The sequence below is a fragment of the Stegodyphus dumicola genome, chromosome 10 (assembly GCF_044657685.1).
Source record: "Stegodyphus dumicola isolate Sdum_Otavi_A_Nest chromosome 10, ASM4465768v1".
NCBI classification, from domain to species: domain Eukaryota; kingdom Metazoa; phylum Arthropoda; class Arachnida; order Araneae; family Eresidae; genus Stegodyphus; species Stegodyphus dumicola.
In genome coordinates this window covers 186496250-186513995 of record NC_140777.1, presented here as the reverse complement: position 1 = coordinate 186513995, position 17746 = coordinate 186496250, and the positions used below count along the sequence as shown (strand labels likewise).

At 31.7% G+C, this 17746-nt stretch overlaps 1 protein-coding gene across 7 annotated transcripts in view; it reads left to right on the top strand.

Annotated features, from left to right (window-relative positions):
• Positions 1 to 17746, top strand: part of LOC118204719 (DEAH-box helicase 15) — an 84737-nt gene that overhangs the window by 66310 nt on the left and 681 nt on the right. For 2 of the 7 annotated variants that reach the window (XM_085826005.1, XM_085826004.1), the window contains 3 exons: positions 3036 to 3158; positions 9951 to 10141; positions 11875 to 12044. In XM_085826005.1, coding sequence (XP_085682131.1) covers positions 3036 to 3158; positions 9951 to 10141; positions 11875 to 12044 — 484 coding nt within the window. Of the gene's footprint in view, positions 1 to 1502; positions 1596 to 2004; positions 2183 to 3035; positions 3159 to 3743; positions 3952 to 4802; positions 4903 to 9950; positions 10142 to 11874; positions 12045 to 17746 lie in introns of those variants that run through there. The other 5 variants (XR_015043661.1, XR_015043659.1, XR_015043660.1 and 2 more) reach the window with 5 other exon arrangements.

Below are 17746 nucleotides of genomic sequence, written 5' to 3'. Positions count from 1 at the left end.
AAAATTATAAAGTTTGTCATAATAAATGGCTGTAGGTAATGCGAATAGGCTTGAAGATTGTTTGTCTATATGATGACAAAGGTGGCTATTTATTTTTTAAAAAATCATCTGACCAGCATATTTTTGAAAATATTGACAGTAAGTCACGGGGGTTACAATTGCAAAGGTTTGCAACTTTTGTCCTTTGTAAAAGCAGTAAATTTAATTAACAGCATGCATCAGCTCATAAATAACATTTAATCATCATTCATGGTATGCATAATCTTGCTCTTAAAGTGTGAAACTTTTTAACCATTTCATTTAGTAAATGCTTCCTACTCTCTTGCAGTTTATAAAATTTCTAATAATGTGTGGAATCTAAAATCAGTCATTGGGGCATTAGATGGTAGTTTACATTTGGAAATTATCTTTTTGATACTAGCTACATTTAATTTCATTCATATAGCAAGCTGGTTATAAATAGAATCTTTCCATTTGAATCCACTTTTTTTAACTATAGGCAGAAAATTTTTTCTAAAAGATTAATAATTTTCTTTCTGTCAAATTGTCAAACAGGCTCATTCAGAAATGCAGTTTCCCATTCAGCAGCAATTAATAATAATAGTTTATAACTATTTTTAGGAATTATTGCTTTGTCTAGCTATCAGATTTTTATTATACAGAAGATTTTGAGCTGGTGGAATCTTATATTTGATATTATTTTTTTGTCTAATTATTAAAAATTTGATAATGGGAGTAATTAATAATAAAGAATTTTTTAGATAATTCTTTTCTTTTCCCGAAATGTTTCGATAGCTTAAGTTGCTTACGTCTACATTTTGTTAGGAGCAATCTCTTTTCAAAAATTTTGAATTTAATTATTTTTATCTCTATCTTTTATGTTAGTCCTCATGTTTTTGTTCCTGAAGTCATTTCAAGGTAATGAAATTCAGACCTGATTTTTATAAATGTGGAGTAGCTAGACTATCATATAGATATTGTGCATTTTTTGCCATTGATTTACTGAGTTAAACCTCTTAATACTTATTATTATATCTCTTGTTTGATTGCTTGTGAAATAAGTTTGCTACATAAGTGCCACAAAAATTTTTTCATTCATTAAGAGAGCCATTTTTCCTTAGAAATTCTTTTCCTCCATTTAAGATTCCTTCGTTAGGCCGACAGCCGTTCTGTGCTTTGTTAGCTTGTTAATTTCCATTATTACTTATTTGTCAGTTTCCATATAAACATTTTATTTTGACTCTTATAAACATTTGTATAATTTTTAAGTAAGCAAAATAAAGAAATACTCAGTTTAAGTACTATATTTTTGTTAAGACAGTATTTTCTTATTTGATATTTCTTCGATGTACTTTTATGTTTACGCATTTTTTTTTTAAGCAGTAGATATTCAAGACTCAAAGGGGTTAATTATGTAATTAAAACTTTAATATTAGCATATTTATATTTTGTGATATACAAGCTAGTTCTGCAAATTTCTGTAGCATTATTTTGTATACTAGGTTTCTAACATTGACTTTTTATAATCTTGATAACATATCCTCATCGACATTCTAAGTTGAGTTTGGTTTGGGATTCACCTTAAAAGTGTAAGGTATTTTTAAAATTATTTCTATAAGTTCTTCCATTTTTCTATGTAAAAGATTCTTATAGTAGATATGTACATATATAAATGTAATTTTGCAAGGATATAATTTCTAAAATTTAATGTAGGTGAAAATTATTTTTCCTTTGTTTGTTTCGTGATTAAGAGCATATTTTTTTAATATTTAATTAAATTTAGTAATAATCTTTTATTGTGATTAATTGTTTTGCTTTTTTAAATGTTGTATAGCTCAAGTACGTGAAAAATAATATTAAAATACTTTAAAAGAAAGGTTTTTATGAAATTTTCAACTAAATTTATATTTAAGAATTCACTTAAGGTAGTCTCGTTACAGTTTAATGTTTTTTCCATAGTCCGTTTTTAACATTTTGAGTTGGTACCCTTGAATTTCTATCCAGATATAAATGATGTGCCAAGCCTTGCAGGCAGTATGATTCAGAACATGTAACGACACTCTAAATTCAATAGTATAAAAGATTCATTCATGGGAGGTCGAATTATCTCTTTCCCGTGGACAAAAGTCAGTTATTATTTTGATTTTCTTACTATTATTGTAACTATAATATATTAGCATGAAGTAATTAAATCTGTAGTAATTTTAGGTATAAACTATTATATGTCTTCAGAATGTAATATTAATGAAAGACATAAGAACAAAAATTAAATACGAATTTGTTGTTTTATTAAACTTAAAAAAAAGAATAACACGAAAAATGTTAGAATGGAGAAAAATTATTTTAAATAGTTAGAGACAAATTAAAATGTAGCTTTTATTTTTAATCAAAATTATTCCTTGGTAAGATTGAAGAAGGGTTTATTTTTGTCTTAAAATAAAATATTATAATTGAACAAAGCATTTTCATTGTTTGTTATGTGGGTATGATTTAAATTAAGTATTAAAATAATGTAATTAACAGTTGGATAGTTTGGGTCGTTTAAAATATGCATTGTGTAAACAATTTATAGTTTTCTTGTTCCCATTCGTTATACTGAGAAGAGAAATATTTATTTTCAATTTGAAGATTTAAAAGTTCATTTATGTACATCATAATAAATTTGTATTAATTTAGGCAATTTTTAGTAGTGAATACTTTTTATCCTTTTAAATATTTGTATTGGATGTAGAAATAGCCATTTTCTACTGGCGATAAATCCATAACCACAAAATTTTATGATTTTTTAGTATATTATTTATACCAACTAGGTAGGTTGCATAACATTTCAAATGAACAAAAATCGGGAAATTGGAAAGGGGGCAAATCGAACGTTTTTTATTTTATTTTGAACCAGATGTGTAAAATGCATCTTTTTCTACAAATCTTAAGCAAGCATGAGCTTGTTTAAGATTATTTTAATTTGCATTCACATTAAGTTTAGTGGATGTGGGGTTGCTGATATTTTTGCGGCCCCCCCACCCAACACTATTTAGTTCCACAGTGCTTTGTGAGGCCTAATGAAGCCAAGAAAGCAGCAGATGATGCGAAGATGAGGTTTGCCCACATCGATGGTGATCACTTGACCTTGCTTAATGTATACCACGCCTTCAAGCAGAGTAAGTACATGCATGCTTATATTTTTCAAAATTAATTACTGTTGCTCATTTTTACTAGTTATTGCCCATGTTTGCTGTAATAGTATAATTTATATTCCGTTTTAAATTGTTTTATGTAGTGATTAAACATAGATCATATATGTAAATCTTAAAGAATGTAAAATAATTTTTTATAGCACTTAATGCTTGAACTTTCAAAAGAATAATTGTTACCAGTGCCAGATAAACTGGATGTAGTCCATCATTGCTGTAAATGGTATTATTTGCAAATTATGTACATTCAGAAGTGATATATGTTGGTTCTGAGGCTTTTGTTGCTAAAGTTGCATATTAGGTTTTTAAGCAACTTTGAATTATGCTGTTTTCGTACCTTTCTCTGAGATTAATCATTCTATTTAGAAATGGCAATTAAATTCACACTTCATTTGGCAATTTGTATGTATGCTGGAAAATTAGTGGGGGGGGGGAACCTACGGTATTTAATACTAGAGTAAAGCTATTAATGATCATCACAGCAATTGATATGCATTGTAATTTCTAGTCGTCATTTGCTATTGCCATAAATAACTGTAGTATTTTGTGAAGGAGTATGCAGAAACATGAACTTTGGGACTGAGAAAGATTCTGCCTATTCTGGATTTCTAACTTCCCACATGTCATCGCTGACAATACAGGATTCTGCATCTTGTTGAATTTTGGAATCTGATGCGAGATGATTCGTAATATGTGACTTGATCTGATGAACTGTGATTCTAGTAATAAATTGGACACTATTCCAGCATTAAACTGCAAGGTAAAACCATCAAATGTATCATACGAATGAAAGACTGTGGAATAATGCTCAAACACTATATTAATCTTATTTGACATACTATGCATAACATTTTTGTAATTTTGTTGAGTTTTTAAACCTAATTTATAGAAACATATTCTTTCTCTCATATTCTTCTTTCTGTTTGAGAGGTGACTTCATTTTTTAAAGAAGTTTGATGCTTCATTACCAGTAGTGTCGGCATTAAGGCCCTCACCAGGGGTTTGGGATCTCATATATCGCTTTATTCCAATCTTGGCATCAAAGTCTCCGATGTCAAGCTTAGTCTCTTATAGCTCTTTGCAAGTGAATCATAAAAGTTGTCCTTTTCTAATTCATCCCTTTCTTCTGTGGGTGCATGAGCACAAATCCCAGTGTTCAGAACTTAATTAATTGTATAAATTAATTATATTAATTGCATAAAATCAGAAATATGAAAAACTCTGAAGCCTTTAAAATCATGTGTGATAAGAAAAATGTACACATTTAAGATATTTAGTTGCTGCTTTAGTATTAATAGCAAATTTTTTGGGATGGTTGGACTACTTATACAAAATGGAGTGAAAATAGTGTTATATATTTGATTTATTAAGGGACTAGAGAATTTGTACAGTATTATATTTGTGTTGAAAGATTAAACTATGCTTAAAAATTATTTTGTAAAACAGAAATTAAATTTTCTGCTATATAAGGTAATTTTTTTCCGTCGTTCCCTAGATCTTTGTAAATCTTGCTGTTTATATTTTCGGGATGATATAAATTTAAGAGTTATTAATGCTTTCTCACAAGAAGAAATACTCTATATTAGAATGTTATTTTATTTTGTTACTCAGAATTTCACATTTAAGTGCTGCTCAGCTCATCTGAAGCTCCTTGAAGATGTTTAGTCATCAGGGAAAGAAGTAGTTGTTGAGAAATAAAAGCTTACTGAATGTGAGCACAATAAATTTTAAAAACTTCATGGTGAACAGTAGTTTAAGTGAATGTTGTTGAATGTTTGCAAAGTGTTTATATTGCATAGATAAATTTCCAAATTCATGATCAGTTTATAAATGCTAGGATTTTTTAAAGGAAATAATTTATTACTTCTTTAATTTTTTTTTCTTCTTTTTTTAACCCTTTGCGGCGCACTATACGTTAACGTCGGAATTTCAACAAAAAAAGTTGTATGCTGTCTATTTAGTCCTAAAGGAGTATACAGGTAAAATTTTGTAAAAGATGCACTTAATGTTTTAGTTCTGTAGGTGTTCCATGGGGTGGAACACTGCGCCGCCAGAGCTTTTAAAAGTGCGACTAAGCGAGCATTGCAGTGAAGCACGAAAATGAGTAGAAGCATTTGTATAAGAATGAAAAAACTCTGTATTATGGCTGTATACATGGTTTTCTGGATATACACAATATTCTTGAATATATACGGATAAATGAGATAAATATCTATATATACAAATCCTATATACAAAAATATTTATAAATTTTCGGAAAGAGTTAGACCTCTCCGCACCATTTATGGAAAATTAATAATAAAAAAAATTAACTACGATTAATATTAACAGTGAAGAAAAATAAGCCTATGATATATACATACACGAAAAATATATACACAATTATTAAAAATAAACGTGAATGAGACTAAAAAGCGACAGCAAAAAATTTGCACAGGTCTAAGTAAAGATGAGTCAAGCTACTAATAAAATTCCCGTCTAAAAACTAGTTCCAAAAAATTCGAGATGCCAATATTAGGACTTTCATAACAGAAAACAGACCTCACCCCTCAATACTGCATTGTTTGAATTCATTCCCCCCCCAAAGCAACGGAAACAGAAAACATAAACAACGGATGTTCTCTCCTAAGCACAGATGTTCTGATTCCTAACAGCATGAGATCGCTAAAGGCGCAGTGTTCCCGCTAATGGAACACCCGCGTTTATTCAATGATTTTGGGTATGTTTTTTGTCTGAAAGATTAAAAAATATATAGAACAGATAATTTGGAGTACAGCCAGCAAAAACAGAAAGAATTCACGTCTAACAAGATCTAATTATTTTCTAAAAACTGAACTGTAAACCAAAATACTCAACGCTTTAGCGCATATAAAACTTCTACTTACAATAAACAACTACCACGTGCGAATAAAGTGCGATTTAAAGAGACGTCATAAATCACGCCATTCGGAAACATTTAGTTCCCCGCTTGTTTATATAATCAAAAACACGTGTATGTGAGTCATTCTTCTCTCATTTCGAGTAGAAGGTCTAATGTACATGTATCTGAAACCATATGGACATACAGTGCCATCTTGTGGCAGAAATTATAATTTGAAAAACGTTCCAGGGTACTGGCACAGGGTACTGACAGTCGGTAGGTAGTAAACGCAAAAATGCTCTGGCACGCCTGCGTGTCGGCCGGTAGGTAAGTGTGTTTGTTGCTGGCACGTATACGTGACAGTCGGCGTGAAGGGGTTAAAAAGAAAAGTTCAAAGTATATTGTAAAGGCATTGTTATTTATTTACGGTTGAATTTAAAGGTTTCAGAAGCGATTCAATTTAGTGGAACACTGAGCCGCAAAGGGTTAAGGACAGGGATATATGCAATATATTCAGTTTATTGTATTTTATTCTCAGGTCATGGCTGATTAAATTGTTAATTCAGATAATACTCTCTATTTTTTAAAAATTTAAATGCATTTAGTTTTTTTAAAAAAAAAATTATAATTAAAAATGCATCTTTTCTTTAAACAAATTTCATACATAATTTTGCTCAGTTTAATTTTTTGGAATTTTTATTTTATTGTATCTTATAACCATTTATTTAAAAAATTATTTCTTTGATTTTTCAAATATTTCATTAATATACATAATAAGATCAAAAAGTTCATGGGACTTTGCATGTAACTCTTTACTGCAGATAATTCAAGTTACTAATATGTGGCCATCTTTCAAATAATCCCTTTGGATAATTATACATTTCTGTCAGTATTCATACATCTTCTGGAAGCAGTAACTTAATTCAGTATTGTTCAAACTGTTACTGTTTTCCACAAAAGTCTAGGATTCCTTGCTACACCTCTACATGTTCTGCAAGTAGGAATTAAAATTTGAATGCCATTTTGAAATGCATTGAAGCATTTAAAATATTTAATTACAGTAAGAACCTCTGGATCCATTACCATCTCAGACAGTCAAAATCTCAGTTAATAGAGACTAAGTTTTAAATCATAGCTTTCCCCCCCCCTTCGACAAGCCTTATTTAAGTTATTTATTTGAAGTTCTAAAAATGAGTGCACAGAAACAACTATTAATATTTTAATAAACTCTTTTGAAACTGTATAGCCCTTCCCTAAATGAAAAAATAATCCATACGAGATTTCATTTCATGGTAAATCTGGAATAAAAGAATTGCATTAAAATTGATACAAATTGTGAAATTTTGTCAAATTCCTTTAAATATTTTTTGAAAAAGTTTATTACCTGTTTTTTACGACAGACATGTAACTCTTATCAGCTACTGCATGATCATATCAATTTTTGATCAACAGAAGACGCATAGGAGAAGCATCAGGACATTGCTGTGAATATTAAAAGGCTCTGCTTAAGGCTTCAGTGCCCACTAAAGTTGAGTAGTGAAAGCCATCAGACTAGTAGTTTGACTAGGAACAATACTAATGAAGGGACTGTCTGCAAATGGTTTCCCACATGTCACATTAACCTTAGTTTTTTTTACGTGTAACACTACAGCTAATTTTCATGAATTATTTCGCATTGGTAGAGGCCAAAATCTGCTTCACTCAAAAGTATAAAATGTTCGTATATACGTATTTTTGTTGGAATAGATTTCCTTTTCCCATGCCAATGCTACAGCGCTAACAAAATAACCTACTTAAGTGAAGTGATAGCTTTTCTCTTGGGATCTTTGTGCAGTTTCCCCTTAGGACAGGATTCCAACTGTGAACATCAGTAGATAAACATTGATGCTAAACAAAGGAGAGGAAAGGTGCATTTGGAATAACAGAACTACTTTTAGTTGCTTGAAAGGAATGATTGGCATGACATTTAACAACTCCCAAAAAAGTGAACCATGCACTAAGGTGATGGGGGGAAAACACCTGGTAGAAAATGATGCTTGTGACCTGCCGATGTCTGAATGGTTGGGTGTTTTGGGTGACTTCAGAGTGAAAGAGTTATAAAGTCATCTATAATAGCATCCTTCCCTTTAGGGAGATAATCCTTGTGTGCTTGGCCATTATCTAAATAAAAAAGAGATTTAGGTAAGGCTAATTTTTCATGTTGTCTATTTCACTGTCATCTTCAGCATCGCTGCAATTCTTATTTTTCCACATCTACACCATGAAATATTTCTTTATCATAAAGATTATCCTTTTATGCTTTATGTTTTCAAATTCACTGTCAGTTAAGACAGGAAGAAATAATCAGGGGGTTAGAAGTAATCATGTTTTAGACACTATAACCTGTGTTATCACCAGGTTAATACAGTCCCTGAAATTTTAGATCTTGTTACGTATGTGCTGATAAATGTATCTAAGATTTTAATGTAGCTGATATGTCCCCTCCATGGAAGTAATTTTTTATTATTAAATGATTCTTTTGTTAAATTTTAAACTTACATTTTAATGTAGAATGATATCAGGGACAAAAGTACTGCATATCAATTCATAATAAAAGTGCCAGATAAACATGAACAAGATCTGTATTTTTGATTTTTCTCCTTTTTGTTAAGTCATAAATGTTTCTGCTGTTATTTACAATACTATTTAAGGATTTAATTTATAATTAAAAAAAAGGCTGTATTGCAGATAAATTTAAGAGAATATTATATATTTTTAAATAACTTGTTTTAATTTTCATATATAATTTCAGAATAAATTATGTGAAGTAATTTCATGAATGTGTTATAAGAAAACATAAATGCTTGAAAAGGTGATTATAATACAGTCAAATACTGAAAATCCACCGACCTGAAATCTGTGTTGCCTCTCAGAATATAAACATTCAGTTTATAGGTTCCGGAAACTGAAACATCGAGTACGAAATGTCGAAGAAAAAATACTTACCGAATAATGACGTCATAATTACTGAATAATAATGAGTCAAAACGGAAGTACCAAATTATCGATATAAAAAAGTAAAAAAAATAAGGTAAAATAAATAAGTTTTTCCCTTCTAATCTGCTTCGAGGTTAAAAAAGCAGACGATTCACTCAACTCTTTGTTCAAGTTCACAATTCACGTTGTTGTCTTTTCTGAGCTTTGTTATTTCATTTCACAAGATTGTTTGGCGCTGCCTTTTTTTTTTATCTGGATATTTTGTGGATAAATTAAGAATATTTTTAATTTCAGCCCTTTTTTAATACAATGACAGATAAGTAACGTACTCGTGATTTTACTGCTTGCAAAGTTGAAAAATGTAAACACGTTGCATTGACGGTAACGCAAAAAGTGCAAATTCTGCAAAAGATGGAAGCAGGTACTACTCCGCGATTTATAGCAGAATGGTATGGAATTGCGACACGATTGTGTATGATATACGGAAAAATATAGAAAAGCTGTTGAAATTTTCCAGCAACAGTGATTCTAACACCGGAATACGAAACCAGAAATCTTTACATTAGGCGAAATCGGCAAACCTCAATGCTGTGTACTTATAATAATACAATGAATAATATAATCAATTTATATATGTAATAATACTTTAATGCATATAATAAATTATTGCAATAATGTATATAATAATTTAATTAAATGTATCTAATATGCCTTATTCATTTTGCACTTTTAGTCCAAATATTATGCTTTATCTTTTCTGTCCTGAAATCCGCAAAATCCTAAAATTCGCACAACCTCTGGTCCCAAGCTTTGCAGATTTCTGAAATTCGACTGTATAACAATGTAATACCTAAATTTACAGCATTTTGACTCGCTGTTTGTATAAAGTTTTTATTTTTGAACAAATAAAAAATCTTTTTCAGATCATGAAGATCCTCAGTGGTGCTATGACAACTTTGTGAACTATCGATCTTTGAAGAGTGCAGATAATGTACGGCAACAACTGTCTAGGATTATGGACAGGTTCAGTCTTAAGAGGACCTCTACAGAGTTCAGTAGTAAAGACTATTACATTAATATTAGGAAAGCATTGGTAGCTGGATTCTTTATGCAGGTGAATGTTTTTGAAAATTGTTGAGATCTTTATAATATGTATTTTTAGGATTGAAATAAACATTAACAAACCTTCCAGTTATGACGTAGCAAACATTAATCAGGATTGCCACGCTACCTGGAAGACTGTAAAAAGTTAGGGAATTTAAAAGTTGACCAAAAATGTCAGGGAATTTAATATTTTAGTCAAAATCTGGAAGAGTGGAGGAATTTTATACAACGATACCCCAAAAAGCGAGTTTTGCACCAGCACTGGAAGAGATAACTTTCTTGGCAAATTATGTAACGCGCCAGCGTCATTCAGGCAGCTAGCTTAGAGCTGATTTTCGCAGCTCCAATCAAACTGTCTTTTAGAAAGGCAATTTCCAAGCATTTTGGTTTCCAGTAACTTCAAGAACCAGCAGGGCCGTACCTGATGGGGGTGCAGCACGTATGCGGGCGGACTAACTCTCGTGATAGCACGCCTAATTATTTTAAATTCGTTGTAAGTACTTGTCATATATATGTACTTTTTGTACAATTTATCATATGTAAGTGCTTAGTGAGTATGCAATAAAAGTTTTATTAGTCATTGAGCACTTTTTTTTTTTTTTTTTTTAAATCTGGGGGCGGCTATTTTAGGAAAGTACACAGGCAGCGAATGGCCCTGAGAATTGAGAGACTCGATTGCACATGTGCAGAGCATGTTGAACTAAAGAAAATACCTTCCCGTTCTCCTATAAAACAAAATCGATTTAATGCTAGTATACGGTACACACGGTATTTGGTGACATTATTTATGATGAGCATTAAATGGGTCATTTTGGTGTTGGTGACAATATTCAAATTCGTGCCAAGGCCGTGGCGTATACTAGGATTTTTATCGCAAAATCTTTAAAACTTTTTTTTTTTTTACTTTTTAATAATTGCTGTGTTAGTCATTTTGTAGTAAAATAGTAATCAGTCATCTAGGCTAACCATTTAATATTGTATTTGCCAAAATATCGCTGATTATTGTTATTCAATTTTTAAGTAATTAACTTTATTTTAATGTTATTCGTATAATTTAATGTGGCTTCTTCCCTCTAAATTTACTTATTTATTAGTTAATAATAAATTCAAATTTCAGGCAATTTTCTCTGGTATAATCCTGAAACTATTTCTAGCAATATGATGACATGCTATCATGAAATTTAATGCACATATTTTTTGCTTTTGTGTGCTGCTAAATAAATATAAAATGCCTAAATTTATTTTAAAATTTCATCAAGTAGATTTCTTTCTTTTGTTTAGCTGCAAAATGTCTCCACAAAATCATATTTTTTAATCCAGATTGGGCAGATTCTAATCTCTAGTGAAGAAAATAACTCCTATTATAGTTATAATAGAAATGCTTGAGGGATTATAATATATATATATATCATATGTAATTGGCAAATTTTTGTGTGTTCAAGTGTTACTATAATTAATTTACCTCTCAGCAAGGCCAACGTGCACTACACAGACTGACTGGAATTTTATAAAAAAAAGTCAGGAAATTTCATTCTCCTCTTTGAGTGGCAATCCTGATCAATGCAAGGTTTATCACAAGGAAAAAAAATGTTGCAAGAGAATTCAATCTTATTTTTGCATTGATTTCAAATTAAAGGATTTTATGTGTATCTTTCAAGATGCAGAATATTTAACTAACATAATACACTCCCATTCTCATATACCTTCCCATTCTATTTTTAATTAATGTAATCTTTTCTCTAGGTTGCTCATTTGGAACGCACTGGACATTATCTAACCATTAAAGATAATCAAGTTGTACAGCTTCATCCTTCCACATGTTTAGACCATAAGCCTGAATGGGTTGTTTACAACGAATTTGTATTGACAACCAAAAACTACATTCGAACTGTCACAGATATTAAACCTGAGTGGTAAGTATATAAAGAATGTTTGTATAGTTATTTAATATACAGTCAAAAGTCGTTAATTTGGACACCCATAATCCGGAATGATATATAATCCGGACCTAAAAGCTACAAACTTTCTGTGCATGTTCATAACACCTTTATGGCTGCGAATATGCGTGTGCGCATGTAATGTATAATGGGCGGTATAAGCTAAGCTAAAATTATTTAATTCAGTTAATGTTGCAGATTGTGTTAATCCTTAATCTTCGAATTGGATCCGGCTTATTATTTTTTGCAGACTGTTAGAGCAACTTTATAAAAGTAAGCTTGAACTTTTGATTATGTCAAATAGAATTTCCGATATATATTTACTAATATGTAAAGGATCTACAAAGCGAAAGTATGTTTCGAAGTCCATTAAACAAAAAGTGGAATTGCTGCAAAAAATGGATAAAGGCATATCCTTTGTTTCTCTAACCATTCCAAAATCTGTTTATCAATTTCACGCCGCCGCACGCAATGAATTGGAAGTTGATTTGTCAGCACTATTCTTATCTTCAGGGCAGATGTTTTTATTTTATTTGGCTTATAATTCCTTACTAAATGTAGTATTTCATCTCAATGTACTCCGTCTTTGATATGGTTTAAATCAAATTCCTCGTCATTATAATTCTCTTCCGATAGTGAAGAAAGTGACACAGAGGTTATTGAAAACGAAAAAATTTCGATTGACAAATTAGTCTGTATTCTCGACACAGCAATTATAGGACTTGAACTGAACTTTGTAACTGAACAAGAAATTATGTCTGTTTATAGAATTAAAGAGAAAGTATTATCACATAAAACAAAGCAACTTAAATAACTTACATTAAAAGAAATTTTTAATAAAGTAAACAAATAAATATTAAGCTTTTTTTTTTGTAAATTTTGATACCCTTTAGATCATAATTGTTCTTTGTTTCATATATTACGGTTTCATATTTTTATCCGGAATCGCCCAGCGAGTCCGGATTAACGACTTTTGACTGTACTGTATTTGCCAGCACCTCCTCTTTTATACACATTTTTGGAGCATAAAACTTTATTACTGATCATTATAATGAATTTACAGTATTTTAAATAGAAGTAATACAAAGTAATACTTTCTGTAAATACCCAGTCTATCTGTGAACACCTTTTAATCTTCCTCAAAAACCCAGATGCTAAATGCTCCAGAGCTCAATGAAGAGTCTCTTGAACGCCGCAGCACGCAATGAATTGGAAGTTGATCTGTCAGCACTATCCTTATCTTCAATGCAGATGTTGTTATTTTATTTGGCTTATAATTCCTTACTAAATGTAGTATTTCATCTCAATGTACTCCGTCTTTGATATGATTTAAATCAAATTCCTCGTCATTATAATTCTCTTCCGATAGTGAAGAAAGTGACACAGAGGTTATTGAAAACGAAAAAATTTCAATTGACAAATTAGTCGGTATTCTCGACACGGCAATTACAGGACTTGAACAGCGGAACTTTGTAACTGAACAAGAAATTATGTCTGTTTATAGAATTAAAGAGAAAGTATTATCACATAAAATGAAGCAACTTAAACAACTTGCATTAAAAGAAATTTTTAATAAATTAAACAAATAAATATTAAGCTTTTTTTTGTAAATTTTGATACCCGTTAGATCATAATTGTTCTTTATTTCATATTTTTAATTTTATGATTTCTGCATGCCATCTTAGAAGATTTAAACTGAAGATCTATAATCCGGAATCGCCGAAGTCCCAACAAGTCCGGATTAACGACTTTTGACTGTACTGTATTTGCCAGCACCTCCTCTTTTATACACATTTTTGGAGCATAAAACTTTATTACTAATCATTATAATGAATTTACAGTATTTTAAATAGAAGTAATACAAAGTAATACTTTCTGTAAATACCCAGTCTATCTGTGAACACCTTTTAATCTTCTTCCTCAAAAACCCAGATGCTAAATGCTCCAGAGCTAAATGAAGAGTCTCTTGAAACATCTTCTAAATCAGCATTTTAATCCTTATACAACAAATTTTCCTCTGTACCATCCAGTACATTACTAATGCGCACTTCTCAAATCATTTAACTTAATAAATAACTTCTTAAATGAATGTAATCAAAAATTGAGTATCGGCGTATAAGACACACCCCATTTTTTAGACCTATTCTCAAAGAAAAAAGTGTATCTTATCTCCAGCATGTGGAACTGTTTATCATAAATTCTAAAGATATGCTCATTTTAAAATTATTTTGCGACATTGCTGTTGAACTGAATTTTATGGTTTAAGTGCAAAGAACATGATATTTAATAAATAAAGGTAACACAGAAAATGTAAAAAAAAAAAAAAAAAAAAAAAAACAAAAACTGGACGTAATTTAAAATCTGAAACCTTTAAAATTTTTTTTTTTTTTGATGAAGCTGTTCGTATAACTTGCATTGCTGATGGGGATAGCTGGCAGCACACATGAATGTTGAATTCTGCCATATTCCTTCTTATAAAGCTCTTGAATATTAGCATATATGTGTTATTACCTGCTCATTTAAGGGGACATACAGTAAGAGCTGAATGAGGCTGAAAAGGGCATGATTATCGGTGTGCGTCAAATCATACATTGTGTTTGTGGAATTTTTGGGAAATTCGAATATCGTGCAACAGTGAATGATGTAGTGATGAAATAGAAATGTGAAGGAATTAAAAATCTCAACTATGATTCCCTCCAGATATGCGATGAAGTAAAACTGCCAAGCTTTATTCAAAATGGTGGTTACTGACTTTTGATTAGCATTTAGAAGTAATGGCAGTAGTTTTACCATTTGTGGAGTTTCCACAAATAGTATAGAGGCAGTGATTGCACTTAGATACCATAGGTGGAACTGTAGCAAATAAGCCTGTGATCATTAAATTAAATGCTCATTACCATTTATAGAAGTGCAAGACATGTTTCTTTATGGACTCTTTGAATCAGCGCTTTCATTCATTGCCAATTTTTATCATCAAAATGTTCTCGTGACCTCAGATATTAAATATAAAATGAAAATATAAATATTTTCCTATAAATAATTATTTTCTTTGATAAAGAATATGCTTATAAAAAGTAGTAGTGTTGTATTTCAATTGTACAAAAATTAATGAAAAAAATTGTTTTATTGAGATAGATGTACTTATTTTTTTTGCTGAATAATAAATTAAATCTTGGTGCAATATTTAACACTTCTGGACATAAAGGATCTTCATTGTTTTCCAGTGTTTAATGAAATATGAATTTAATGAGCATTGAAGCTTAAACATTAATTTGACATAAGTATATGATGCTGTGTTTGGCAGAACATTTACTTCTTCAGAAATTGTGAGAAATTCAGTTCTAGCTCTGGTCCAAAATTCAGTCAAGTATTTTTGTGTTAATTCAAGTTTTTAAGTTAATCACTTGATATCTTAAAAATTCCTCTTGGGTTTTATATGGCAGGTGATTTTTCTTATTAATGCCAGTAAAAAAGTTTATAATGTTGTCTGTTTATAATTTATAGTTTATGATTTTGATAGCACATTGTTCAGCTCCATTACTAATAAGCAGTAGGGGACCTCTTGATAATCAGACTGTGTAAAAGTTGCATGATAATTACCAGCAGCTTTCACAAATGTTGTTTCATCTTATTGAATTGTAAATTTTGGGGATTTTCTTTAATAAGTTATTTGAATTGTCCATTTCTAATTTCAGAAATTCTATTAATGACAATGCCGTTTGACAAAGACATTTTCTGAATTTCATCACCATATTTATTTCCATATTTCTGCCATTTTCATAGCATGATATTCTCCAATGGTGTATGAATTTTTATTTTAACAATCAGATATGAAACTTCACATGACACTAGGAAATATCTTTCGCTAAATCATAAACATTTCAAAATATTTTGAGGACAGTTGTTGGAAATATTGTTTTGGTTTGTTCATGTACAAAGGATGCTTGGATTCAAGATGCCTCTTTAATTATGAGGATTTTTTACATTGGACAGCTAAAACATTATTGCAAATTAAACAGACAGGTTCATTCCATCACAAATGACAAAGATTACCACATGCTTCTTCAAGAGACTTTGTAGTACTGTTATCTGTGTCATCATTGCCTTTTTACTCAAATTTAATCATTTATCCAAAAAAATATTTTTATCCTAAAATATGATATGTCATATATTATTGAAATAACCAACCGTAGTCAAGTAAAATAGAATCCTTATGATGGAGTGTTATCACTACACTAATCACAGTGGTGCCGGTCTTGCATGTGTGTGTGTGGCACAGAACATTAGGTGCTGTGTTTGAATTTAATGAAATTCCATGTTTTCTCGCCGCTTTTCTTTTTTGGAGGGATTACAGTTTAAAAAATCAAGTATCTAATTTACTGGTTTTCATTTTTATGAAGTATAAGGGCGAGTCAAATGAAAGTGAGCCAGTGCGAATATATGACAAACAGAGTACTTTATTTAAAGGTAGTCTCCATGAACATTGAGACATTTATCCCATTGACAAATGAGCTGCGTGATCCCTGTCTCATAAAACTCCTTGGGCTGTCGATTCAAAAAGTCTGTAACCGACTCCTTCACGGCGTCGTCCGACACGAATCTGGTACCCTTGAGATGTTTTTTCAGTTTCCCGAAAATGTGAAAGTCGCATGGCGACAAATCTGGGCTGTATGGAGGATGTTGCAGTGTGTCCCACTTGAACTTTGCCAGTTGTGTCTTAACCACATCAGCGACGTGGGGACGAGCATTGTCGTGTAGCAAGATCACACCATTCGTCAATCTTCCAGGTCGTTTGTTCTTGATTGCGACATGCAGCCGATCCAGCGTTGCACAATATCGCGAACTATTGATAGTCTCTCCACGTTTAGCAAATTCAATCAGTAATAGCCCCTGACGATCGAAAAAAAAAGTCAATAGCACCTTTCCCGAGGAAATGACAGCCTTTGCTTTCTTCGGGGGTGGTGAATTCAAATGTTTCCACTGTAAGCTTTGCCGGCGTGTTTCAGGTTCGTAGTGGTGGCACCATGATTCGTCTTCGGTCACAATTGCAGACAAGAAGTCGTCACCCTCATTGTGATACCGGATGAGATGAGTCAAAGCAGCGCCGAACCTCTCCGTCTTCTGGCGGTCGTTCAAAATCTTGGGCATCCATTGAGCACACAAAAGCCGATAACCTGGATGATCATGAATTATGGTGTGAACCGAACCGTGACTGATGTTCACACGCTCTGCCAATTCATCGATGCTTATCCTCTGTTCTTGTCTAATCAGCTCATCAACCTGTGCAATTGTGTCGGGGGTGATTGCAAGGTGGCTTTGGCCTGGTCTTGGATAGTCTTTGCAACTTTCACGTCCTTCTCTGAACCGTTTGCTCCAACGCTTCACAGTGGCCAATGCGATGCAATGTTCACCATACATAGCAGTCATACGGCGACTAATTTCATGTTGGGAAACACCTTCAGCTGTCAAAAACCTGACCACACCACGCTGTTCCTCTTTTGGAGCGTCCATTATGTCACGCTACCGTCTTCAACCCAGTGTAAGAGCGCCTTAAAGAACTTTAACCTCACACTTTCGCGCCACTTTCGTAAATGAAGGCTGTCTCTGTGCTACGCGCATGCGCCGCAGATGATGGACCGAACCATTCTTGCTGAGGAGGGGTTGGCTCACTTTCATTT